This window comes from Mus musculus, chromosome 6, assembly GCF_000001635.26.
Source record: "Mus musculus strain C57BL/6J chromosome 6, GRCm38.p6 C57BL/6J".
NCBI classification, from domain to species: domain Eukaryota; kingdom Metazoa; phylum Chordata; class Mammalia; order Rodentia; family Muridae; genus Mus; species Mus musculus.
The window spans coordinates 22,048,000-22,071,011 of NC_000072.6; the positions used below are offsets into that span (position 1 = coordinate 22,048,000).

Here is a 23,012-nt window from a genome sequence, read left to right on the forward strand (position 1 = left end):
TAAGGTAGAAATTTGTACCTGGAATGCCCCAAGGCTAATTTGGAGATGCGATGTATTTAGGGAATATCCTTTGCTTTGAAGTCAAAGTTTCTCTTTTTCAACATGGCTTGGGAGTGTGTTTGGCCAAATTTGAATACGTATTATGTCTCCTGAGACAATTAAAACTTGTCTCCGAAAAGTGGGGGATGGTAGCGGGAGTTAGTGGAGGGAATTGACTTCTGAAGCCAGAGAAAGAAATGTAGACAAAGTGAAAATATTACTAAATATTTAACGTATAGAGGTTTGGGAGGTTGGCATAGAATTCAGTGATGGAAAGAGAAACTTTGAACGGAAACAATCAGCACTGTGTGGACCATGGTAGCAATAATTACAGAAGAAGTATATGAAGACATCTCTTGAAATTCCCATTATACTTTACCTCATTTAAGAGAACATTGAAGGGCTATGAGCCTTTTTTTGAATTATTCATTTTTAAGTTAAAATATTAATTGAATATTTTTGAGGGATGAGAGGTCACCTTACGAATGCCAAGAGACTCTGTAATATTTTATATTATCCTAAATCCCTTTTAATGTTTTAGACCCCTCCAATAGATTGCTGAGGGCACTTGCTGCCTGCTCTTTTCCTTTCCATTTTTAAAAATGTATTTTGAGCAGAGTACTGCTCGTCGAAAATTCTTAATGAATTGCTTTAAATTATTTAAATGTGTCTCTCAATTTTAAACGTTTATCACTGATATGTGTGTTTCTTTCTACCAACCCTAGAAATTGTGTGCCTGCAAAGTCAGAAGGCACATGCCTTGGAGGAATTCAAAATGCATTCTGGTTTAAGAGCCCAACAATGCAGTCCTTAATTTGAAATCTCCATCTCTTTGCATTTCCTTATCTTCTTAAAATATTTAGTTGGGGATCTTATGACAGGAAGTTCCCCCCCCCCTAGGGTTTCACTATTTCCTGAACCAGACATGGTACGAAATAAAAAATGCATTGTATTTCTCTTTGAATTCAAATCAAAAGATGTTGGCTGACAAAGCCTGCTGAATGTTCAAAATAGAGGATTAGAGGCATTGCGCTGTATCTGGTTTTAGCTCCAGGAACTGGTCTGAAAGTGTCTTCAAAGTGAGGGTATATATGGCAGCCTCCATCTCCCAAGCCTGAGGGTTGGCGGCCGGTCGGTCGTTGCCTGGATAAAATTCCCTACTCCAGCTTCTCTGCTGACTTCCCCCCTGCCCCTCTGAACTGCTGTGCTGTCTTTCAGGATCTTCAAGAACAAGCCAACAACACAGTTGTGAGATGAGAGCTTGAGTTCAGTTGTTTAGATCACTTTTGTTTGCCAGGAAGTTTCCCCTTCTGGCAGTAAGGCAGCACAAAACATAGTCCAGACTGCATGGGGTTTGTCAGATGAAAAAGTACTTGGTTGGCAAAGAATGAGATTTCACGGCTAATTATAGATTCTTCTCCCTTATTAGCTCTTTCAATTGTTCAGCCTTACTTTGGAAGAGTTACGCTTCTACATGAGAAATTCTTCTACCAAAAAAAAAAAAAAAAAAATGAGAGGCTGGAGAGATGGCTCAGTGGTCAAGAGCACTGACTGCTCTTCCAGAGGTCCTGAGTTCAAATCCCAGCAACCACATGGTGGCTCACAACCATCTGTAATGGGATCTGATGCCTTCTTCTGGTGTGTCTGAAGACAGCTATAGTGTATTTATATATAATAAATAAATAAATCTTCAAAAAAAAAAAAAAAGAGAAGCGAGGGCTTTGGACAAGCTGGTTGCCTCCTCAGCTTTTTAGAAGTCATTCCAGATGGTGCAGGAGATGAGTGGTGGGGTGTGGTATGAAAAGTTATTGAAAGAATGTTAGCCTCACCACTCATAAGGGAAACAATATACATAAAAAATATATTTTAACAATTTTTATTGGTTAGTTTATCTATTTACATTTCAAATGTTCTCCCCCTTCCTGGCTTCTCCTCTGAAAGCCTCTTATCCCACTCCCCCTGCTTCTATGAAGGTGCGTCCCCACGCACCCACCCACTCCCACCTCCCCACCCTCAAACTCCCTTCACAGGAACAAGAGCCTCTCCTCCCATTGATGCCAGATAAGGCCATCCTCTGCTACATATACAGCTGGATCCATGGGTCCCTCCAAGTATATCCTTTAAGTTAATTTTTCAAACCAAATGTTGGGGAAATGTGTCAAGCTACACTAGTTTGTTGGTTGAGCCCCACTCCATCTTGACTATTCTCAATGCACTTGTTTGGTTATTATCTATATCACTAGCAATCAAAATACATTTCTTCTGTCTGTTTGTCTCCAAGGGGTGATGCATTTACTGTTCCATCAGGGATTATCTATTTACCAAATATTTTTAAAGCACCGATTACATTTAAGGCATTCTGACTAATAAAAAAAAAATGAAAGAAAAGAATAATTGCCTAGGATGAAGAGATGTCTGACTAGTAAGAACTCTTACCATGCAAGTAAGAGTGCCTGAGTTCTCGTGATGTTAGCACCCACACTTAAAAAATGAGTGGGAGGTGGCCACTCATGCCTACACAGCAGTGTTGTGTCAGCAGTGTTGTATCATAAGAGATACAAGGGCCACCAAGGTTTCCAGGCTGTGAGCATAGCTCCAGATTCAGTGCGAGGTTCTGTGTTGAAGGGATCAGGAAAGTTACACACACAGTCATGCTTAAGCACGTGTGCCGTACACATATACACCACACTCACAGAAACACACACACAGAGGGATCAATAATGATAGCTTCTTACATGCTCATAAATAATAACCTGCGAGCCTGCCAGCACTCACTCTTATAAGTTGGCAAGTTATCGTGACAGAGTAGATGACTTATTGGCAGAGATTCTGTCCTTGGTCAAAGCTGAAATATTAGTTGTTTCAGTTCATGCTGTGTCCTGAATTTTGAACCTCACTCCAGTATCTGTAAGGAGTTCCCAGATTAATTTTTCATAAAACCTTTCAAATTTTTATTAATTTTGCTTTCTGCCAGCATATTCTTTTTTTATAAGAAGTCTTACAATTTTTTAAAAGACTAAGGTAATTTATACATAGTCTAATTTTGATTTTTCAACATAATTTTATAGATATTCAATATCTGAATTTTTCTTAGATTAAAATGCTAAATATGAAATGTTAAGCTTTTGAGTCAGAGTTGAATTTTAGTTATTCTGAGTATAAGCATTTTGCTACGAACAATGTTACTTGTGTGTTAGAGTTTAAATCATCACACTCTTTACTGGAAGGAGCTAAATGTTGTTTAATGTTTTTAGGTGGTTTGAACTCCTGGGATCTGTTCATTTGCCTGCCTTCTAGGGAAGCTGATGGGAAACCCTGCATACCCAGGGAGCACATGTGTCGACTAAGCCTACATCAAAGGGTAAATACTGCCAAAGCATAAACACATTTTATCAGTCCTATGGATTAAATCTGAAAGGTTTTGGTCCATGTATTGTTGCTTTTAATTTTTGAAGAATTGGAACCACTGTATCTGTGGGGAAAGTTCCAAAGAAAGTTAGTTAGCTTTCTGGTACTATAACAAAATACCTGAGATAAACCGGCATATAAAGAAGGAAGATTGACCTTTGACCCACAGTTTCAGAGTTTCAGGCCATGGTCATTTGGCCTTGCTGACTTTGTCCATGTGTTGAGGCTGTACAACATGAATGGAGTCTGGGGTAAAGGAAATTGCTCACCTTGTGGTATCCAGGAAGCAATGAGACAGAGGAAGGAAGTGGCCAAAGCCACAATGTGCCTTTCAACAGCTTGTCCCCAATGGTCTAACTTCCTTTAGTGAAACCACACTTCCCAAAGATTTTAGCCGGTCCAATAGCAAACAAGGGTTAGTTAGCCTCTGGAGACACTGAAAATAGAACAGGTAACGCCATGTCTTGTTCTTCAATATCCAATGCAAAACAGATTTTGGGTTTGTTTGTTTTAATATAATTCCCCCAGCTTGAGCTATTACAAATACCATTTTATTTTATTTTATTTATTTTTTAAACTCAGTAGGGCACAAACTATCTAGAATTGTGCAGCTTATTAGATGCTGATTATCCTCAATTCACTGAATCAGAGAAGATAAGTATTTTCTGTACCATTGTGCTGACTATTTCAATCTTAGCACATTTCGAAGTTAGCTTCAATTGCCACACTGACCCAACCTAAAGTCATCCAAGAGGAAAGAAAACCTCGACTTAAGATCAGCCTGGGTCAGCCTGGCCTCTATGCACAACCACAAAGGACCATTCTGAATATTAGTTTATCCAGGCGGCCCCAGCCTACTGTAGGATGTAGGATCCCTAGGCAGGTGGCCACGAGTTGTATTAGGAAGCTAGTCAAGCATAAGCTAACCCGAGAGTAACCCGAGAGCAGGCAGCAGTATGCTTTCTGCTTCAAGCTCCCACCCTGCTTGAGTTCCCACCCTGATTTCCTTCAGTGATGGACTGTGACGTGAAAGCATAAGCTGAAGTAAACACTTTCGTGCTGTCTTAGTCAGGGTTTCTATTCCTGCACAACCATCATGACCAAGAAGCAAGTTGGGGAGGAAAGCCCTTTCAGCTTACACCTCCATGTTGCTGTTCATCACCAAAGGAAGTCAGGACTGGAACTCAAGCAGGTCAGAAAGCAGGAGCTGATGCAGAAGCCATGGAGGGATGTTCTTTACTGGCTTGCTCAGCTTGCTCTCTTAAGAACCAAGACTACCAGCCCAGAGATGGTCCCACCCACAGGGGCCTATTCCCCTTGATCACTAATTGAGAATATGCCTTACAGTTGGATCTCATGGAGGCATTTCCTCAACTGAAGCTCCTTTCTCTGTGATAACTCCAGCTGTGTCAAGTTGACACAAAACTAGCCAGTACACCTGCCAAGGTTGCTTCGAATGGGAGACATTTTCTCATAGCAACAGAATGGAAACTAGAACATCATACTAAATTTACATATATATGTATATATATACATATATACACACATATATATATATACATACATACATATATATATATATATATATATATATATCTTAACCTACCCTGTGTGAGCTTTCATAAGTGACGATGAAATGAAGGCCTGTCTAATGTGCTAGCCACTACACTAGACAAGTTACATAGTACTGATACTTACAAGTCTGTGAGGAAAGTTCCCAAACCACACTGTTTCATAACTCCTAAGTGAAGTCATAGCAGCCTATGCTGCGGACCCAATGGCAAGAATGACACTGTGGGTGTTTGAATGAGAGTGGCCCACATGGGCTCATATATTTGAATACTTGGCTTCCTGTTTGTGAAACTGGGATAAGAAGGATGAGAGGTGTGGTTATGTTGGAGGAGGTATGTCGCTGGTGACAGGCTTTTAGGTTTCAAAACCCATGCTAGACCTAGTCTCACTCTCTCCACCATCTTCACTGGGGGTCTGTATGTAAGCTCTCAGTTACTGCTCCAGCACCATGCCTCCCTGCCTGCTGCCATGTTCTCTGCCATGATGGTCATGGACTTGTCCTCTGAAACTATAGCCCTCAATAAACGATTTATTTTATAAGATCCTTGATTATGGTGTTTTGTCACAGCAATTAAAAAGTAACTAAAGGAGACACAGAAGAGATTATATATTTTGTGATTTTAAGGATCAGGAAGTACACAGCACGCCTTGGTCCTGTCGGTTTTGCCGCCGTCTGGCATAGGTGTTATCTGTTGCCTCTTTCCCTGCAGAATTGCTACTTTTCATTTTGCTTTGTAAGTATTTGGGATGAGACACTTTGAGACTGAAAATATTTTGCTTTTCTGCAAACTTTGGGACACCAATTTTAATATCTAGTCGGGGACTTTACCAGTTATCAGTATTATCAATTTTAACGATCATTTTCTATTTCCTCATTCCTTTTATAATTATTATGTTGTGAATCTTCTATAAGGAAGATCTATTTCTGTCAATGTGCCATGTCTGACTTCCTCTTATTTAAAAAAGTAAAATCTCATGTGGGAAAATTTTGCCTGCCTGATTATTTTTACAATAAATTTAGACTCACACCATTTATCAGGATGGAGGCCTCCACCTCCCAAATGTTTTCCTTGACAAATGTGTCATCCTATTTTTGACTTTGTCAACTCACTCAGTCATCTGTCTGTGCATTAATTAACACATCTGCACCTTTGTCATGTCTACAGTTACTTGATGAACATATGTCCTGAGCCCTGTTTACATACTGAGTTAATATAAATGAACCAAACAGATGTAAACCCTTGCTCTTACGGGGAATAGACTCTCAGCAGGAGACAGGGAAAGGAAAAACTCTGGTAAAGATACACAGTAGATGTCAAAAGGAGCCAGGGGAAAAAAATTAAAGTAAAAAGAGAAAAAAAAATAGTAGGTGAACTTCAGATGAGTAGGGAAGGCTCCATCAAGAAAGTGACATTTGAGCAGGTATGGTAATACATAACTTTGTTCCCAGCACATAGGGGGAAGAGGTAGGAGGATTTCTGAGTTCATGGCTCACCTGGTCTACAGAGTGAGTTCCAGAACAGGCAGGTCTATACAGAGGAACCCTGCCAAACAAGCCCCACACTTCCAAACAAGTGACATTTGAGTCCAGCCTGGAAGACCTTGAGGTCCTGGTGCCAGTGTCTCAGGTAAAAATTACAGACACAAAGGAAAGGTGAAAGCAACATCCTGTAAAAGGAAATTGTCTGGTTTTTATTTATCTGTCTTGTCTTGTTTGTTTTTTATTTTGTTTTCAGGTTGGTTTTTTTTTTAAATTTTTTTTATTTTTTTTATGTGTGTGGGTGTCTCAGTTGTTTATTTGTTGTTGTGAAGAGATACCACAGCTAAGGAAACTTCGGAAAGAATGCATTTAGCTGGGGCCTAGCTTACAGTTCCAGAGGGTGAGTCCATCCATGATCATCATGTCAGAGAGCAAGGCAGCAGGAGGCAGGCATGGTACAGGAGCACTAGCTGAGAGCTCACCTCTATTCTAAGTTAGAGGCTAGGAGAGTGAGACTAGGCCTGGAGTGGGCTTTTGAAACATCAAAGTCAACCCCCAAGTGAGACACCTCCTTCAACAAGGCCACACTTCCTAATAATTCCCCAAACACTCCATTGACTAAGGACCAAGCGTTCAAATATATGAGCATATAGAAGCCATTCTCGTTCTGCCTGAATGCATATCTGCACACCACGTGCAAGAAGAGGGAGTTGGATCCCTTAGGACTGGAGTTACACAACTACCATGCAGGTGCAGGGAATTGAACCTGGGTCCTCTGGAAGAGAGGCTAGTTCATTTAAATGCTGAGTCATCTCTCCATGCTGTCTTGTATGTTTTAAGAACACAAGGATCCCATATAACTGGGGGGTGGGGGGAGGTTAGTGTGGAAGGAGCAGAAGGTAGAAATGTTCTTGGAGTGGGGGGGGGGGGTTCTTATATGTGACATGGAGATCTTTTTAATGACCACAGATTTTGTCCTTGGTGAAGGGGTGGGTTGATGGAGGATTTTGAGTAGAGGGGCGACAGGAATCCCATTGCAGTTTAACTGGCTTTGCCCTGGCAGCTATGTTGAAGAAAACACTTCAGAAGCAATGAGTGAGTGGAGGAAGCCAGTTCCTGAGATGATTCACCCAGATGAGGGTGAGTTGGCCTAGCTGGGGTGGCTATACAAATGAGAGATAGCAGCAGCTAACGCTTGCGAGGTTTTAAGGTGCACCAGTCGCGTCCTGAGCATTCCGGCTTGCACTGGTGCTTTCTTTACAGCGGAAGAGACAGTAGCACACAGCGGCTAAGACAGTTCTCTAAGACCTCTTAGTAATGAAAGAACTAATAAGGAGCCACTCTTGGGGAGTCTGACTTCCAATGCCTGCTTTCTCAGAAAGCCTTTCAGATCAAGTATTCAGGCGCTGTTCTAACAGACTAGTCCAATGTGAATTCTTAAAAAAAAAAAAAAAAATGAATTGTCAATGACACATGTAGATAACTTCACTTGGTAAGAATGAATAATGTGAAGCCTTATGACCTGTGACGTATGTACACCACATATTCGGGACTGAATTCCTTTCACGTGTGTTGGGGGTGTCACGGAATTGTCAATCACTCTGGCGTGAAGGAGGGCACCAGGTCAGATTAGGATTTTGAATTAAAACTTGCAACTTCAGTAGTTAGTGAAAATATTCATAACATTTGTGACAATCAGAATGAATGAATGAATGAATGAATGAATGAATGGGCTGAAGGGTAGAAACAAGGAATTAAAGTGGGCATATCCATGAGATTCTGTGAAGCGAGGCCGCTGTATGAGGGAATGCTGCCTTTACTAACTGGAGTTCTCATCTCGAGGAGATGGGTGGTGCTAGTGTTTCAGAAGCAAAGGAGTTCCTTCCCAGCTTGGAATGTTTGTGGGATTAGCAGTCGCTGAAACCAGATGCTGATTCCAGAGTTTGGAGCACTGGAGACTTTTGCTGAAAAGCACGCAGGGCATCTCCTTGTTACTTTGATGGAATGGTGATTAAGTTTGGAAGACAGAAGAGAAATGTCTGTCTTTCCCTAGCTGGGTCTCCTGGTTTTGTTTTTGTTTGTTTGTTTGTTTGTTTGTTTGTTTGACATTAGTTATTTTCATTGCTGATGACCTTGGATAACCTTAGGAGAAAGTCTCCATTCTGACAAAAGAAAAGGTCTGGTCCTCTCTATAGATAAAACGAGCTGAAAGAAGATTCTGTAAGCCCCAGTGTGATGTTCATGTTACTCTTCATTTTGGAATGACCAGAAAAAAAAAATTCCCATCTACTTCTTATTCTTTTTAAGTAGTCCCAGTTTAAACGTTCATCCTCTTTAATTAAATAATAATGTTTATTTTGTTTTCAATTTTTTAAAATGTGTGTGGGTTATTTATCCATTGTTGTGAAGAAACATCATGACTAAGGCAACCTCCAAAAGAATGCATTTAGCTGGGGCCTAACTTACAGTTCCAGAGGGTGAGTCCATCCATGATCCTCATGTCAGAGAGCAAGGCAGCAGGAGGCAGGCATGGTACAGGAGTGCTAGCTGAGAGCTCACCTCTGTTCTAAAAGATAGAGGCTGAGAGAGTGAGACTAGGCCTGCAGTGGGCTTTGGAAACATCAAAGTCAGCTGTGGCGTGACACATATCCTCCAGCAAGGCCACACTTCCTAATAATTCCCCAAACAGTCCATTGACTAAGGACCAAGTGTTCAAATATATGAGCCTATGGAAGCCATTTTATTTTCTAAGTTTATATGATTCATATAATGGCTTTGCTTTTTTTTTTGAATGAAAAATGCCTCAAAGAAGTCAGATTTTGGCTCTTTCTTTTGCTTCTGTGTGTGTGAGTGTGTCTGTGTGTGTGTGTTTGTATGTGTATGAACATGCACACTAGTATATGTGTGTAGTGTGTATATCTGTGTGTATGCATGTTTACATGTTTGTGTCCATGTATCTGTGAATGCCTATGGAGACCTGAAGTTGAAGTTTGGCATCTTTCTCAATTGCTCTCGGTTTTATTTATTGTGAAAGGTCACTTACTGAGCCCAGAGTTCTCTAATTCCATATAGTCTAGCAGGCCATCTTGCCCCAAGAAACCTGTCTCTGCATGCCCAGTGCTGGGATTACAGGACGGCTGCCACATCTGCTTGGCCTTTCGAATGGGTGCTAGGGACCTGACCTCTGCTTATCAATCGATCGCTCCCCAGGCCTGGCTTTTTACATTTGCTTCTGATAATTTCCAATAGAAACAATTTAGACACATTCTGCCTTTGTAGTAGCTACATAAATTCTTGGTGCCCAGTTATATCCTTTGAACCGGGGCATCTTCCATTGCCTCCTGATAGGGCAGGAGGAGAAGAGAGAGCCAGTGCTCTAAGCTTCCACCCTAGCAACCCATATGCTCTGAGACCTTCAGAAGGTTAGAATCGACATGTGCTAGTCCATGATCCTTAATGATCATTAGCATCTCAAGTGCATGGTCACTTTCTGGCTCTTCCCTCCACCAAACACTCTATTAAATTGTTGGCAACTGAGTGATTTTGCCTTGCATAAGGAAAAATGACTCCGTTTATTGCCATTTGAAGCTTTGCACAATCTTACAAAGGTGCTGCATGTGCAACTTAAAACACAACAAAAAAAGATCAAAAATCTCTGTTACAGAGTCTGCATGCTTTTGCAGTCCTCTGCCTGTCCCTCCAGCTTAACTTAAGAATTCTAACGTGCTGAGCCAGGGCTTTAGGTCCTTGTTCCAGAGGACATGGTGACTTGTGCCACTTGAATTTTCCTTGTTGCCTTATACTTAGCCTCTAAACTTAGCCATTTTTGAATTTTAGAAATGTAGTCAACCCTAAACCTGTAAGTGTCCCACAGAGAAAGCTCTCCCTAGATTTCTAGAGCAAATGTATAACAGTGGTAGACTTGGGCATCAACATAGACTCTGCCCAGAACACAGTGTTTAGGAAGGAAAGCTGTCCATGCTGAGGTACTGTGTAGGTCTGCTTACAGGACCCGAGCTGGGGCTTGTTCTCCCTGGAGCTACACTTAGGCTACAGAGAGTCTGCTGAGTAAATGAGTAAGTTAATACAATTCCAAGTGTCAGGGACGATCTAATCAGACTGGGTCAAAGCACTTTAAATGAATCATTAGGAAAAAAGTTACATCTTATTACAGAATTGATCAAAGTAGGACGTAGATACCCAAGGCTCTACATACTTTATTGTGCAAGGGAAGACACTGAGAGCAAACAAGCACACCGTGCTCAAGGTTAGGATTCTGTCAAGTGCAGAATTAGTACTGCAGCCATGTCTTCTGCCCCGTTTTCCCCAACACAGTTGAGTTTTATCTCATCGTGACAGCAGGACGGGTTGAAGAAACTATAATACTTTTTTGGGTGAGGGAGTTAATTTGAATGTAATCAATAATGTCTCAAGAATGAATCTGATCTCAAAGTTAATTTAAATCAATCTCTCTCTCTCTCCCTCCCTCCCCCCCCTCCCTCCCTCCGTCCCTCCCTCCCTCCCTCCATCCCTCCAATTTAACAAGGTTTAACCATATTTGGTTTTATTTTGGGGATGTAGTTGATGTAGCTAGTTGATCAAACTGTAGAGTCACAGGGGAGACAATTAAACTAGTTAGAATAGGGGCTGTTCTTAAAGTGGGTGAAACAACGATGCCCTTCATTTATGAAGTAAAGATGAAGTGAAGACTTTGTGAGAGATACTGAGACTGGCTTGGCACAGACTGAAAATTTGAGTAGCACAAGTCACCATGGCCTCTGGAACTTGGTTGTGTGGCTTTTCAGTGCTTCAGCACTATTTTTACCATGTGCAACTATGGAGCTATGATACTATATTTGGCATAAGTATGTATTTTTATATCTAGCAAATATGATAGCTTTGAAATAAAAAGATTTCCTGAGTTATTCCCAAATTTTTTGAAGATTTCTAAGGGAAAATTTTTATTTTATGTAATCAAAGCAGCTACTTTGCCATCCTTGATTCAAGTGTCAATATCCAGACTTTTTACAGTTGGATGTGGTTATGGCAGATAATGATTAATAGCTACCACTGTCTATGTATCTATCTATGTATATATGTATTTATGTGCCTAACTATGTCTCTCTTTATCTCTCCATCTCTCCATCTATCCATCTCTCTATCTCTCTATCTCTCCATCCATCCATCCATCATCCATCTTTCTTTCTTTCTTTCTTTCTTTCTTTCTTTCTTTCTTTCTTTCTTTCTTTCTTTCTTTCTTTCTTTCTTTCTTTCTTTCCATCCTATCTATCTGTCTGTCTGTCTGTCTGTCTGTCTATCTTTCCTTGGCACTGTCATTCGTGAACACTTAAATCACTAAAATCTTTTCCCTCTTTCAGGTAAATGTGTTACCAGAAATACAGCCTCAGCTTTGCAGGAGAGAAGGCTTGTGTGAAATAACCAGAAGATTTCCAGGTAATCTTCAGTTTGCTTCTTTATGCGTGAGTGTCTGACATCTGCAGGCTACCGTGTAAGTAATAATTAGCAAGGCCTCAGAGCAGCATCTCCAGCTCCCCCTTCTATTAACTCTGTTGCCCACATCTTCCCTGACACCCAGGCTCTGCCAATAGGAAGGCATTGATAATACCCCAAACTAGCAAAACTGACACTTTGTCTTTCAGTTTTTCCCTCTGACATGGCAGGCATATGTTTCTATTCGTCTTAACCTGTTTCTTCTTGAAGTAATTCTGCCGTAGTTTAAAAATAATGATGATGGTTCTTAGTTATATACAACTTGAAGTTTTACAAGAATTTATGATTGTATCATTATGCTAGGATTTGTTTGGTTGTGTCTTTTTTTTTTTTTTTTTTTTTTCAACTTGATACAGGCCAGGGTTATCTGGGAAAAGGAAGTTTAACTGAGAAACAAACCAAAATATCAGATTGGCCTGTAGGCAAAATTGTGGGTCTTCTTCTTCCTTAATGTTTGATGTGGCCCAGACCACTGTTGGCTAGTACCAGAATGGGATGGTTTATATAAGAAAGTAGACTGAACATAGACAGCAAGCCAGTAAGTAGTGCCCCTCTATAGCCTCTGCTTCACTTCAGACCTTCAGTTCTTGCCCTGACTTCTCCGTAGCAGAGGGGTAAAGTAAACATTCTCCTCTCCAGTTGCTTTTGGTCATGGTGCCTTATCATAGCGATAGAAAGCAAACTAGAGTAGTTATTCTGTTGTCAAAATTTGTTTTTTCCTCTCTAAAATCCTCTAACTGTGTTTAAGGCAGGACAATCAATGAAAAACATTCTATCTTGACTGTATCAGGAATATGGGAGAAAAACAACTACCTCCCGTTTCTGCACAGTTCCCTAAGTGGAAAAAACACCAGAGAGGAAGTGAGCCACTAAAGATGAACTACATCTCCACAGATAAGATTATAGCCTACTTTTGAGCTCAGTGGTGAGAGTACCTCAAATTTCTTGTTTAATACCCATTAATGCTCGTGCCCTTAGGAAGTGCTTTACCACATAATTAAAATTTAGATCTGCATGACTTCATTTGTGCATTTATTAATTTATGACTTAGTGGGATGGGAAAACATGGCATACTGTCACCCATCGGCTTCTCCACAGATTGAGAGTCTGCCTCCCAGCTGAGCATCAGCCTTAGGCTTGTCCTCGTGTACTGACAACAGGCTCCTCTCTTTAATTCACTGACTAGGAATAAAAATTTCAATGAACCGGTAATTTTTCTTTAAATTTAAGATACATTTCTAAAATAAATAGCATGTGATTTTTTTTCCACCTGTGTCATTTCATAGTACACTTATGGCTGACTGCGGAGACCTTAGCTCTTTTAAGCTAAAGCCTGGTTTGCTCAGCCTGGCCTCAAACACTCTGAGTAGCCAATACTATCCTTGAATTTCTGATTTCCTTGCCTCTAATCCCCAAGTGATTGGGGTTGTAGGTGTGTGCCACCACCCCTGGCTTGAAATCCCCTTCACACCCCACATCTCCTGCAGGGACTGGGACTTGAACATGCTTGAACATGGGCCTTGTTCATGCTAAGAAAGCACTTGACCACTTAGCTGTATCTCCAGATACTTCATTTTGAAATAAAGCAATAATGTGTATCTGTGGAGATGACTCATTCAGTAAATTGTTTTTCTCATAAGCACGAAGACCTGACTTTGAGTCCCAATAGCAATGTCTTGACAATTCAGTAAGCTTCAGGCACAATCACAGGCTCATCTCAAAAAAATAGGGTAGAAACTGATGGCCAAGGACACTTGAGGTTGCCCCCTGTCCTCCATATGCAGGTACACATGCATGCACACACCCCCACACATACATATGAACACTCAAATAAATAAATAACACAAAAAAAATTTAGTGCTCTTCTGGGCTGAGTAAAAACAATATTTCTACTACTAAATATGAATAAGCCCCGAGTTCCTTCAGTTAAGGAAATCCCCACTACCAAACTGTCTGCATTTTGAACAGAGCTTACAGGTTTTAAAGCAATCTTTTTTGGTCTGTTTCCTGCTGTAATTTATATGCAAGAATGTTTGGTTCAGAACAAAAGCCTTTAGCATCACAGAAAACAAAAGGGCAGTATAGCAGCAAAATGGGAGTGTGAAATCTATTTAAATATACATGCACACACCTATGTATATACGCTTCAAGAAGGTCTGATACATTATTTTTAACTTGCTTCTATAGAATTACGAAGCCTTTTCTGTCTTCTTTAGTTTAAATCATTTTACTCTGAAGAATACCGCCAAATCTAGAAATGTGTAACCCTTTTTGCTCTCTCTCTCTCTCTCTCCCCCTCCCTCTCTCTCCCTCCCTCTTATATGCTAATTTTCTATTTATCTCTGTGAGTAACAATATAGTCTTGTGGGATAACTTCTCCTCCCATGTTATCTTTCTTGAACTGAAGATAATTTTCTTAGGTGTCTCGCTTGAAAAGTAACGTACCTAACAGCATAAATTTCCGATTTGAATTTCATGAACACACAAAATGCTTTTGTCGTCCTTTTTTTCCTATGAACACACAAAATATAATATAACCTTATTCACAAACTGAAACTAATTGGTTTACTGTGAGTGTTGAATATTTATTAGTAAGTGCAGACCAGGTAATAACGCCACTGTAGTATGGTATATGGAATCATTCAAAGGCTGAATGGTGGTGGGCTGAGGATGGTGATGTTTGTATCGGTAATCCTTGGACCCAGGAGTCCAGGCAAGATTGTGATCTCCAGGGCAAGTGGGTTACACATCAACACACTCTCTCAGTTTCTATCCATGATAATAAGATAGTGCCTGTGAAACATTTACCCTCTGCTGAGCCAGCTGGGCTGCAAGAGGCAGCATCAAACCTAAGGCACACACCGACTACTTACTGCTCAATCTTAGTGGGTCACAAACAAAATGAATACACTTGTACAAGGGGGAGGAGGAGGAGAAAGATAGAGATTGGTTGGGGAGAGAAGGGTTTGCCAGAATGGTAAGGAGGTAGGAGGCAAGAATGGTTTCTGTATATTCCATATGTGTAAAGATTGTCTAATACAAAATTTGATTATCAGAGAAGATCATGAACATAAGATGGTGCCTATGAAATATTTAGGATGGTGCTTGCAATATAAAAGAGCTTATTAAACAGCTATTATTTTTTGAGGAAAAACAAACATGGAAAACCAAAATAAAATATAATGCTATATATACCATAGGTATTGTTGTTTAAGATCAAAATAGTCTGTACAATTTTAGATCATGTTTTGCTTAGAGGCTAATAAAAGTTTGAAATCAGAGGTTTTGACGTTTGCTATTAGTTAGCAATCTGAATGACTTAATTTTACAGGATTTATTTATTTTCTGGTTTTGCTTTTATTTTTAATCTCTAAGTATGGATTATAGGACCTATTTCATAATTAGGTTTTTAAAATCAAGTGGATTATGTATATTCATATATGTATATATTGATTTAAAAATAAATCTTGCTGTATATTATATCTAATACATATGCTTAATAAATTGTGGCTGGACTACTCTATTTCTGAAAAATGGAGCAGCAACCCCACATCACTTAAAGCTTTTCTCTTTTTATGATTGGTTATGAGAAGAATTTTATGTTTCCATGAAAAACTGTGATAGATGTGAGATTTGCCCTATATTCTAGCTCACCAGACACCTGCCACACTTATCTAGATATTGCCAGATGATATAAAATGCCTAAGTCAGGAACAAATGAAGTTGGTATTTGCAGCATTAATGGTTGGGAGCAATGTCCAGCATCCGTACCTACTCAGCAAGCCCTAGTTCACCCTGCATGGCTAGGTGACACCTATAAACACCGTGGTTTGCACTTCAGGAGAGGAACTTTAGACTTAAACTGTATATTTTCTGACAGGCAATGAGCTCAATTGGTACAGTGCTAACTTACATGCATGAAGCATAGGTTCAGTCCCTGGCACTGCATAAACACAGTCCCTGGCACTTGCCTGTCATCTCAGAGGTGGAGGTAGGACGATCAGGAAGTTCAAGGTCATCTTTGACTATTTCAGGAATTCAAGACCGACTGGGTTACCTTAGACACAAAATAAAAGTTCCCCTTTTCCCAGAATGGGATGTCCTTCTATCTTCCAAGACTATCCTTTACATAAATATCTCTGAAACACTAGTTTGGGAGAAAATTTATTAATGTCTCTGTAAGATATACCAAAATATTTTAAAAATGCATGGAAAAAAAGATGCATGGACACGTGTCGCTGTCCAGAGAATCCATTCTGAGGCATAATCAGTGTGCAATGCTGGGTTATTAGTGTAACATGGTTTTGCTTCTGGATATCAGGGTTGGAAGTAGTCAGTAACGTTGTAAGACCCCATGATTCCATAGAGACTTGATGTCTTTAGCTTTGTCTTCAGAAATACATACAGATCAAGATGCCAAGAATGGGTGTACTTGGAACCCAGGCAAGTGAAGCAGGACAGAATTTTGGCTGTTGCAGTAGTCTGGTCAGAGATAACAAATAGGGCTCACTCAGTGTGTCCCTTCCCCAGCCAGCTTGTACCTGACCTTAGACTTGTGACTCACATGGGAGGATACGCCACACCCGTGGAAAGTTTTCTGGCTAGTGAGAAGATTTATTTTTGTCTCGCCATTTACTACTTTGCCTTTGGGGGGGGGGAGTTTTTATGATATTCATTTGGTTCAAACTTGTTGTCTGTGCTTTTTAGGACATTCATTTATTTTCTTGATAGAAAGAATTGCTTTTCCATATTTGCACTACACAAACATTAACATAAGAGATCTGTTCTGCAGGGTCTTGTGTTGTTTTTGTTCTTAGTGCAGCAACACCATCCAAGGAGCCCTGGTTTGGCGTGTGCCAAAGTTTTTATTTTGTTTTGAGTATTATTCATTCTTTCAAGTTGTTTTATCTTAGGTCTAAGCCCTGGCTTTTGTATGGAATTTTTAAAGGAGACCAAGATGTCTACTCAGAGATAACACTTGGATCATTTTAGGACCCCCTCCCCTGAAAGAAAGAAAGAAAGAAAGAAAGAAAGAAAGAAAGAAAGAAAGAAAGAAAGAGAGAGAGAGAGAGAGAGGGGGAGGGAGGGGGGGGAGAGAGAGAGAGAGAGAGAGAGAGAGAGAGAGAGAGAGAGAAGAGAAGAGAAGAGAAGAAAAGAAAAGAAAAAAAAGAAAAGAGAAGAAAAAAAAGAAAAGAAAAGGAAAGAAAAAAAGAAAAGAAAAGAAAAGAAAAGAAAAGAAAAGAAAAGAAAAGAAAAGAAAAGAAAGAAAATAGGGTCCCCAGTGAAGGAGCTAGAGAAAGGCCCCAAGGAGCTGAAGAGGTTTGTAGCCCCAAAGGAGGAACAACAATATGAACTAGGCAGTACCCCAGAGCTTCCAGGGACTAAACCACCAACCAAAGAACACACATGGTGGGACTCATGGCTCCAGCTACATATGTAGCAGAGGATGGCTTAGTCAGATATCAATGGGGGGGGGGGGAGAGAAGCCCTTTGTCCTATGCCCCAGTGTGGGAGAATGCTAGGGATAGGAAGCGGGAGTGGGTGGGTTGGTGAGTAGGGGGAGGGGGGGAGGGTATAAGGGGAGGGTATTTTTCAGAGGGGAAACCAGGAAAAGGGATAACATTTGAAATGTAAATAAAGAAAATATCCAATTAATAAAAATAATAATGAAAGAAAGAAAGAAAGAGAGAGAGAAAGAAAGAAAGAAAGAAAGAGAGAAAGAAAGAGAGAAAGAAAGAAAAACTATAACAAATAAAATTTAAAACATTGGTTACATACAAACAGGATGCAGCTTTATAAGATTCTAATTATTAGTTACCAGATATAAAATTCCGTCATTCATATACCATGATTGAAGTTATTTTTAGCATTGGCTCATGATGCATACCATGAAGTCTATTCCAGGTCTAATACTTCCAAGGTTTGCCTGTTCTTGAATCCTGACACTTTTCTCTGTGCTTTCTGTGAGCTTCCTGATTCTTTTCTAACTCCTAAACCACTTGCATTCTATGCTACCCATGATTAATTCCACTCCCAATGCAAGATACTCCCTGTTAAATAAAAATATAACTTCTTTAGTATGACTTGAGCAAAGTGGCGGCAGAAAGTCAGCTGATGGAATCAAGTCATACTTAAGTATACCCTCAGTTTAGGTAGAGTCTTGTAGGATGTAATTATTAAAAACCATGCACGCTAAGTCCAGCTATGGCTGGCACTGGCACCATGATCTCACCACCCCATGAGGAGCCATAAGACACAGTCTTCCCAGGTTCCCGAGGTTAGCTGCTCCCCAACGGCTCATACCCTCCCAGGCCATCCTACCCCTGCAGCTAATCTGCTGAGACTGGCTGCTGCTGGCTCTAAACTCCTAGCCTCATATAATGAAAACTCCTGAGGCTTGTAATTTACCAGTCAGATTTGTAACAGTAGATCCTCAACCCCAAAATGCCCACACAAAGTACTCAAAACTCAATTTGATATTGATACAGGCTGCACACGTAGGTTGGACAAATTGGCCTACATTATTGCCCTTCTATGATAACCATAGCTACCTGTGGCTATTTCAGGCCATGTGGATCTGGGTCATCTTCTTCTTCCGTCTTCTCCCTGTCTGTCTGTCTATCTCTCTCTCTTTCTCTTCCCTAAAACTTTCAGCTCCATCTTCCTTCCCACTGCCCAATCATAGGCTCTAGCCTTATCTGACTAATTAAGATTTCACCAGACCTAGTTTGCACACGGACAGCAATCCACAGGGTCTCTTAGCTGTATTTGTATTTTTATAAAAGAAGTTCACAAACTCAGTGAATGTCCAGTTGGAGGTATCTCTGGAAATACATTTGAATGTCCATTCAGTGTCTCCCTGGCTACCCATCGCCAAAGCTTGCAGGAACCATCTATGTCTTCACACATTTGCTTCTCTACAAGAACTGAGATTCCCTGAAGGTGGAACCTCATTTTAGCACTAAACTTCAGTACAAGATCATCACCCCTAGTTGTGATGAGATGGCTCGTCCTTAGCATTAACCTGACTGGAGTTCTGTGAGGATGTTTATTAAGTAAGGAAGATCCACTCTGAATGTGGTGTCACTGTCTCCCAGCTGGGCCTCCATCCTGAATGGCAAGAAGAAAGGCAGCTGGACACGAGCATTTATCTCTTTCTATTTCCTTACTGTGGGTGCCATGGGAGCTGTGACCTTACACACCTGCTGCTACCCCATAGGCTGTACCCTTAAACGGAAAGCCAAAGTAAACCCGTCCATCCCATGTTTATTGTGTAAAAGGCTTAATGCTTATTTTTTAAAAGTCTGTAATATTAAGGTGATCTGCTGATCCTATCATCAGCACCATAGTGGCCTTTTGTGCAGAAACAGGAAAATCTAGCCTAAATGTGTATAGAATCTCAAAGAGCCTTAAATAGCCAATACAATCTGGAAATTGGGAAGAAGAAAAAAAGCCATACAAAACACAGAGGTCTCAGATTCCTGATTTCTGATAACTATAAAACCATAATTCCTAAAGAGACACAGATCATCAGCTCGATCACAGAACACATAAACTCCCATAAAGATGATCAGAAGACTTGCAACAAAAGCTCAGACTTTTATTGTAAAGGAAAAGAACTATTTCAACAAAAGGTGTTGGGGAAACTGTATATCTGCATTAAAAAACAAAACAACACAACAAAACAAAAAAACCTCTCTCTGCCATTTGCAAGTGATGGGACATTGAGCAAACTACTTCTTATTAAATTATTTTCAAAAGAAAACACTTTGTAGGCTAGAAAGATGGTTCAGTGGTTAAGAGCACTGACTGCTCTTCCAGAGGTCTTGAATTCAAATCCCAGCAACCACATGGTGGCTGACAACCATCCATAATGAGATCTGATGCCCTCTTCTGGTGTGTCTGAAGACAGCTACAGTGTGCTTATATAAAATAAATAAATAAATCTTTTTTTTTAATTGGGTATTTATTTCATTTACATTTCCAATGCTATCCCAAAAGTCCCCCACATGCTCCCCCACCCACTTCCCTACCCACCCACTCCCACTTCTTGGCCCTGGCATTCCCCTGTACTGAGGCATATAAAGTTAGCACAACCAATGGGCCTCTCTTTCCACTGATGGCCAACTAGGCCATCTTCTGATTCATATGCAGCTAGAGACACCAGCTCTGGGGGGGGGGGGGGTGTGATTGGTTAGTTCATATTGTTGTTCCACCTATAGGATTGCAGATCCCTTCAGCTCCTTGGGTAATTTCTCTAGCTCCTCCATTGGGGACCCTGTGATCCATCCAATAGCTGACTGTGAGCATCCACTTCTGTGTTTGCTAGGCCCCGGCATAGTCTCACAAGAGACAGCTATATCAGGGTCCTTTCAGCAAAATCTTGCTAGTGTATGCAATGGTGTCAGCGTTTGGAAGCTGATTATGGGATGGATCCCCGGATATGGCAGTCTTTAGATGGTCCATCCTTTCGTCTCGGCTCCAAACTTTTTCTCTGTAACTCCTTCCATGAAACCTGTCCATCTTAAGTTGCATTTGTGAGACCTTTTGCAGCAGCCACGGGAGAGGAAAGTGATACAACGTAATCATCACCACCGTTTTGAATGTTAAAGATTATTGAAAATGGAAAGGTCGTTAGTGGAGAGTGTTGGAGTAATGGCTGGAGAGCCCTGCCAATCATCAGAGGGGTTTGCCAATGCAGACTGGCTTACCTACTTCCTCACTGTGATGTAACTATTGATCTAATGCTACAGGTCAGAAACCAAGAGCCAGAGAAGTAGGGAAGCCATCTCATTCCTTCAAGTTGTAGCCATTTTTTTTAAAATAAGAAGTATTAGATTCCTATCCACATGTATGCTAGAAAGCTATAAACAAATCTCCAGCAGCAGAAACTGCTTGTGGGAGCTTTCCCATGTAGCCAAAGGTCTTTCTACCTCAATGCTCCGAAAAACAAAGACAACAAAACAAAAACAAAAACAAACTAAAAAACACTACAACAGCAGCAGCAGCAGACAATTGAGCCCTTTCTCGGGTTGTTGGTTGGTCTTTATGTAGGCAGGTTGGAGCACTTCTCTCAGGCAGGCTTGCAGTTTGTCCTCTTCAGATGTGTTCTCAGTGTTTCTTTGGAGGAGCATCTCAGTGCTGACAGCCCAAGGATGGAGCAGGAAATCAATGGTGAGAAGCCTCTCTCTGTATCTCTCCCAGGTTTCTTCTGTTCTTCTCATTGGTTAGTTCCCCAGGCAGTTTCTTCATTTCAGTGATTCTGCCTTCAAGCCAGAGGAAATGAATCTCGCTAACTGTTGTGTTTCTTTTATGCATGTACCATACAAAGGAGAGTGAGGATGTGTGAGACACAGCGACTAAACCTAGACCAGCGAGGAAGAGCCCCTGTCTGGATTGCAGCGGACTTTGGTGGATATTTTTATTTAGATCTGAACACCGAAGAAAAAAAAAAGAAGCAAAACCTGAGAGTTTCAAAGGAAGAAATGTAGTAGTTTTGACTAATATTCAGACCTTTGTCTATTTTTTCTTTTATTTTGTAATTTAGTGCAGCGTTGTCAGCTACTCTGTCACGCAAAGGAATAACAGGAGCACAAAGAACTTGGTTGTTACCTAGTAAATCCAAAGTGCATCTGCCTTTAGGAACAAAATCGCAAGATCTCCACCTTGATCTCTTTCTGAACCTCTACTGTTGTATGTAGTCTTTGCTACAGCACTTTAAGCCTCTGGCGGGTTCCTCTGGATCTGTGGACGGACACACACACACACACACACACACCAGCTTATTTTTATATTGCTTTAGCTCAATGGCCAGGCTCTTCTAAACCTCCTTTGGCTGTCATACCCTTCTTTTTGCTCCTAGCTCAGCTCCCTAAATCTGCCCTTAGCTTCAGTTGCTCAGTTACCTTTAGTCCCAGCTCAATGCCCTAAACCTTCCCTCAGCTTAGTTCTGTTTCTAAACTCCGACCTGCTACCCCAGGCCCAGTCGGTGAAGTGGCCAATGGCCACTCTACCCTAGATCTCACGTGACTGGTGGCTTTTCTCCTTCTGAAGCATGGTGATTCTCCTTCTCCCGCTCCTGCATCTCTTAGCCTGCATGCAGGGCCCCTGGAAGTCCTGCCTCATCTCCTAGCTCCAGGTTCCTGCCCTGAGTTCCTGCCCTGATTCTCCTAACTGATGGAGTGCGACCTGAGAATTGTAAGCTGAAACAAACCTTTCCCTTCCCAAGTTACTTTCGGTCATGGTGTTTTATCACAGCAGTAAAAACCTACCCCTTGCACTTATGTGAAAAGTCAGGCACAGCTGTACACGCTTGTGATCCTAAGACTAGGATGGGCAAAAGTAGGATCCACAGAGCTTTCTGGCCAACCAGGCAAAACCCAGTGAGAAGCTCCAGGCCCAGTTAGTGATCCTATCTCAAAAATGATAGAGGAAGATGCATGGCACACACCTGCACACACACCTGCACACACACAGACAGGCACATGTATATACACATATACACAGATACATAGACACATACATACACATATATACACACACACACATGTGCACACACACATATATATATACACACAAACACACACAGATGTACACATGCACACACACATACACACAGATACGCACACATATATACACAGGCACACACACACATGTGCATGCGCACATATGTGCACACATGCATGTGCACAAATGCTTGTACACACACATGCACACATACACACACATAGAGACAGACACACGCATGCACACACAAACACATACAATACATACAGATACACACACACACACATATACACATGTGCACGTACACATACACACACATACATATACACACACAAACACACAGGGGTGGGAGAGGTCAGTGGTTTGGGGAGATATACAATGGATGTTGAATTTCAAATCAAGCATTCCCCTAGCCTTCTTCTGGTAGTAAAGAAAGATATTTGCTCTCAACAGTATTGGAACGGTTATGGAAGAAAACAGTAGTAATTTCGAGACA

The 23,012-nt window shown here is 40.9% G+C and overlaps 1 protein-coding gene across 6 annotated transcripts in view; it reads left to right on the forward strand.

The window, feature by feature from the left end:
• Positions 1-23,012, forward strand: part of Cped1 (cadherin-like and PC-esterase domain containing 1) — a 270,698-nt gene that overhangs the window by 62,290 nt on the left and 185,396 nt on the right. For 5 of the 6 annotated variants that reach the window (XM_006505040.4, XM_011241054.3, XM_006505039.4 and 2 more), the window contains 2 exons: positions 3,294-3,400; positions 11,878-11,953. In XM_006505040.4, the coding sequence (XP_006505103.1) occupies positions 3,294-3,400; positions 11,878-11,953 (183 nt within the window). The remainder of the gene's footprint in view (positions 1-3,293; positions 3,401-11,877; positions 11,954-23,012) is intronic. The other variant, XM_006505042.4, reaches the window with a different exon arrangement.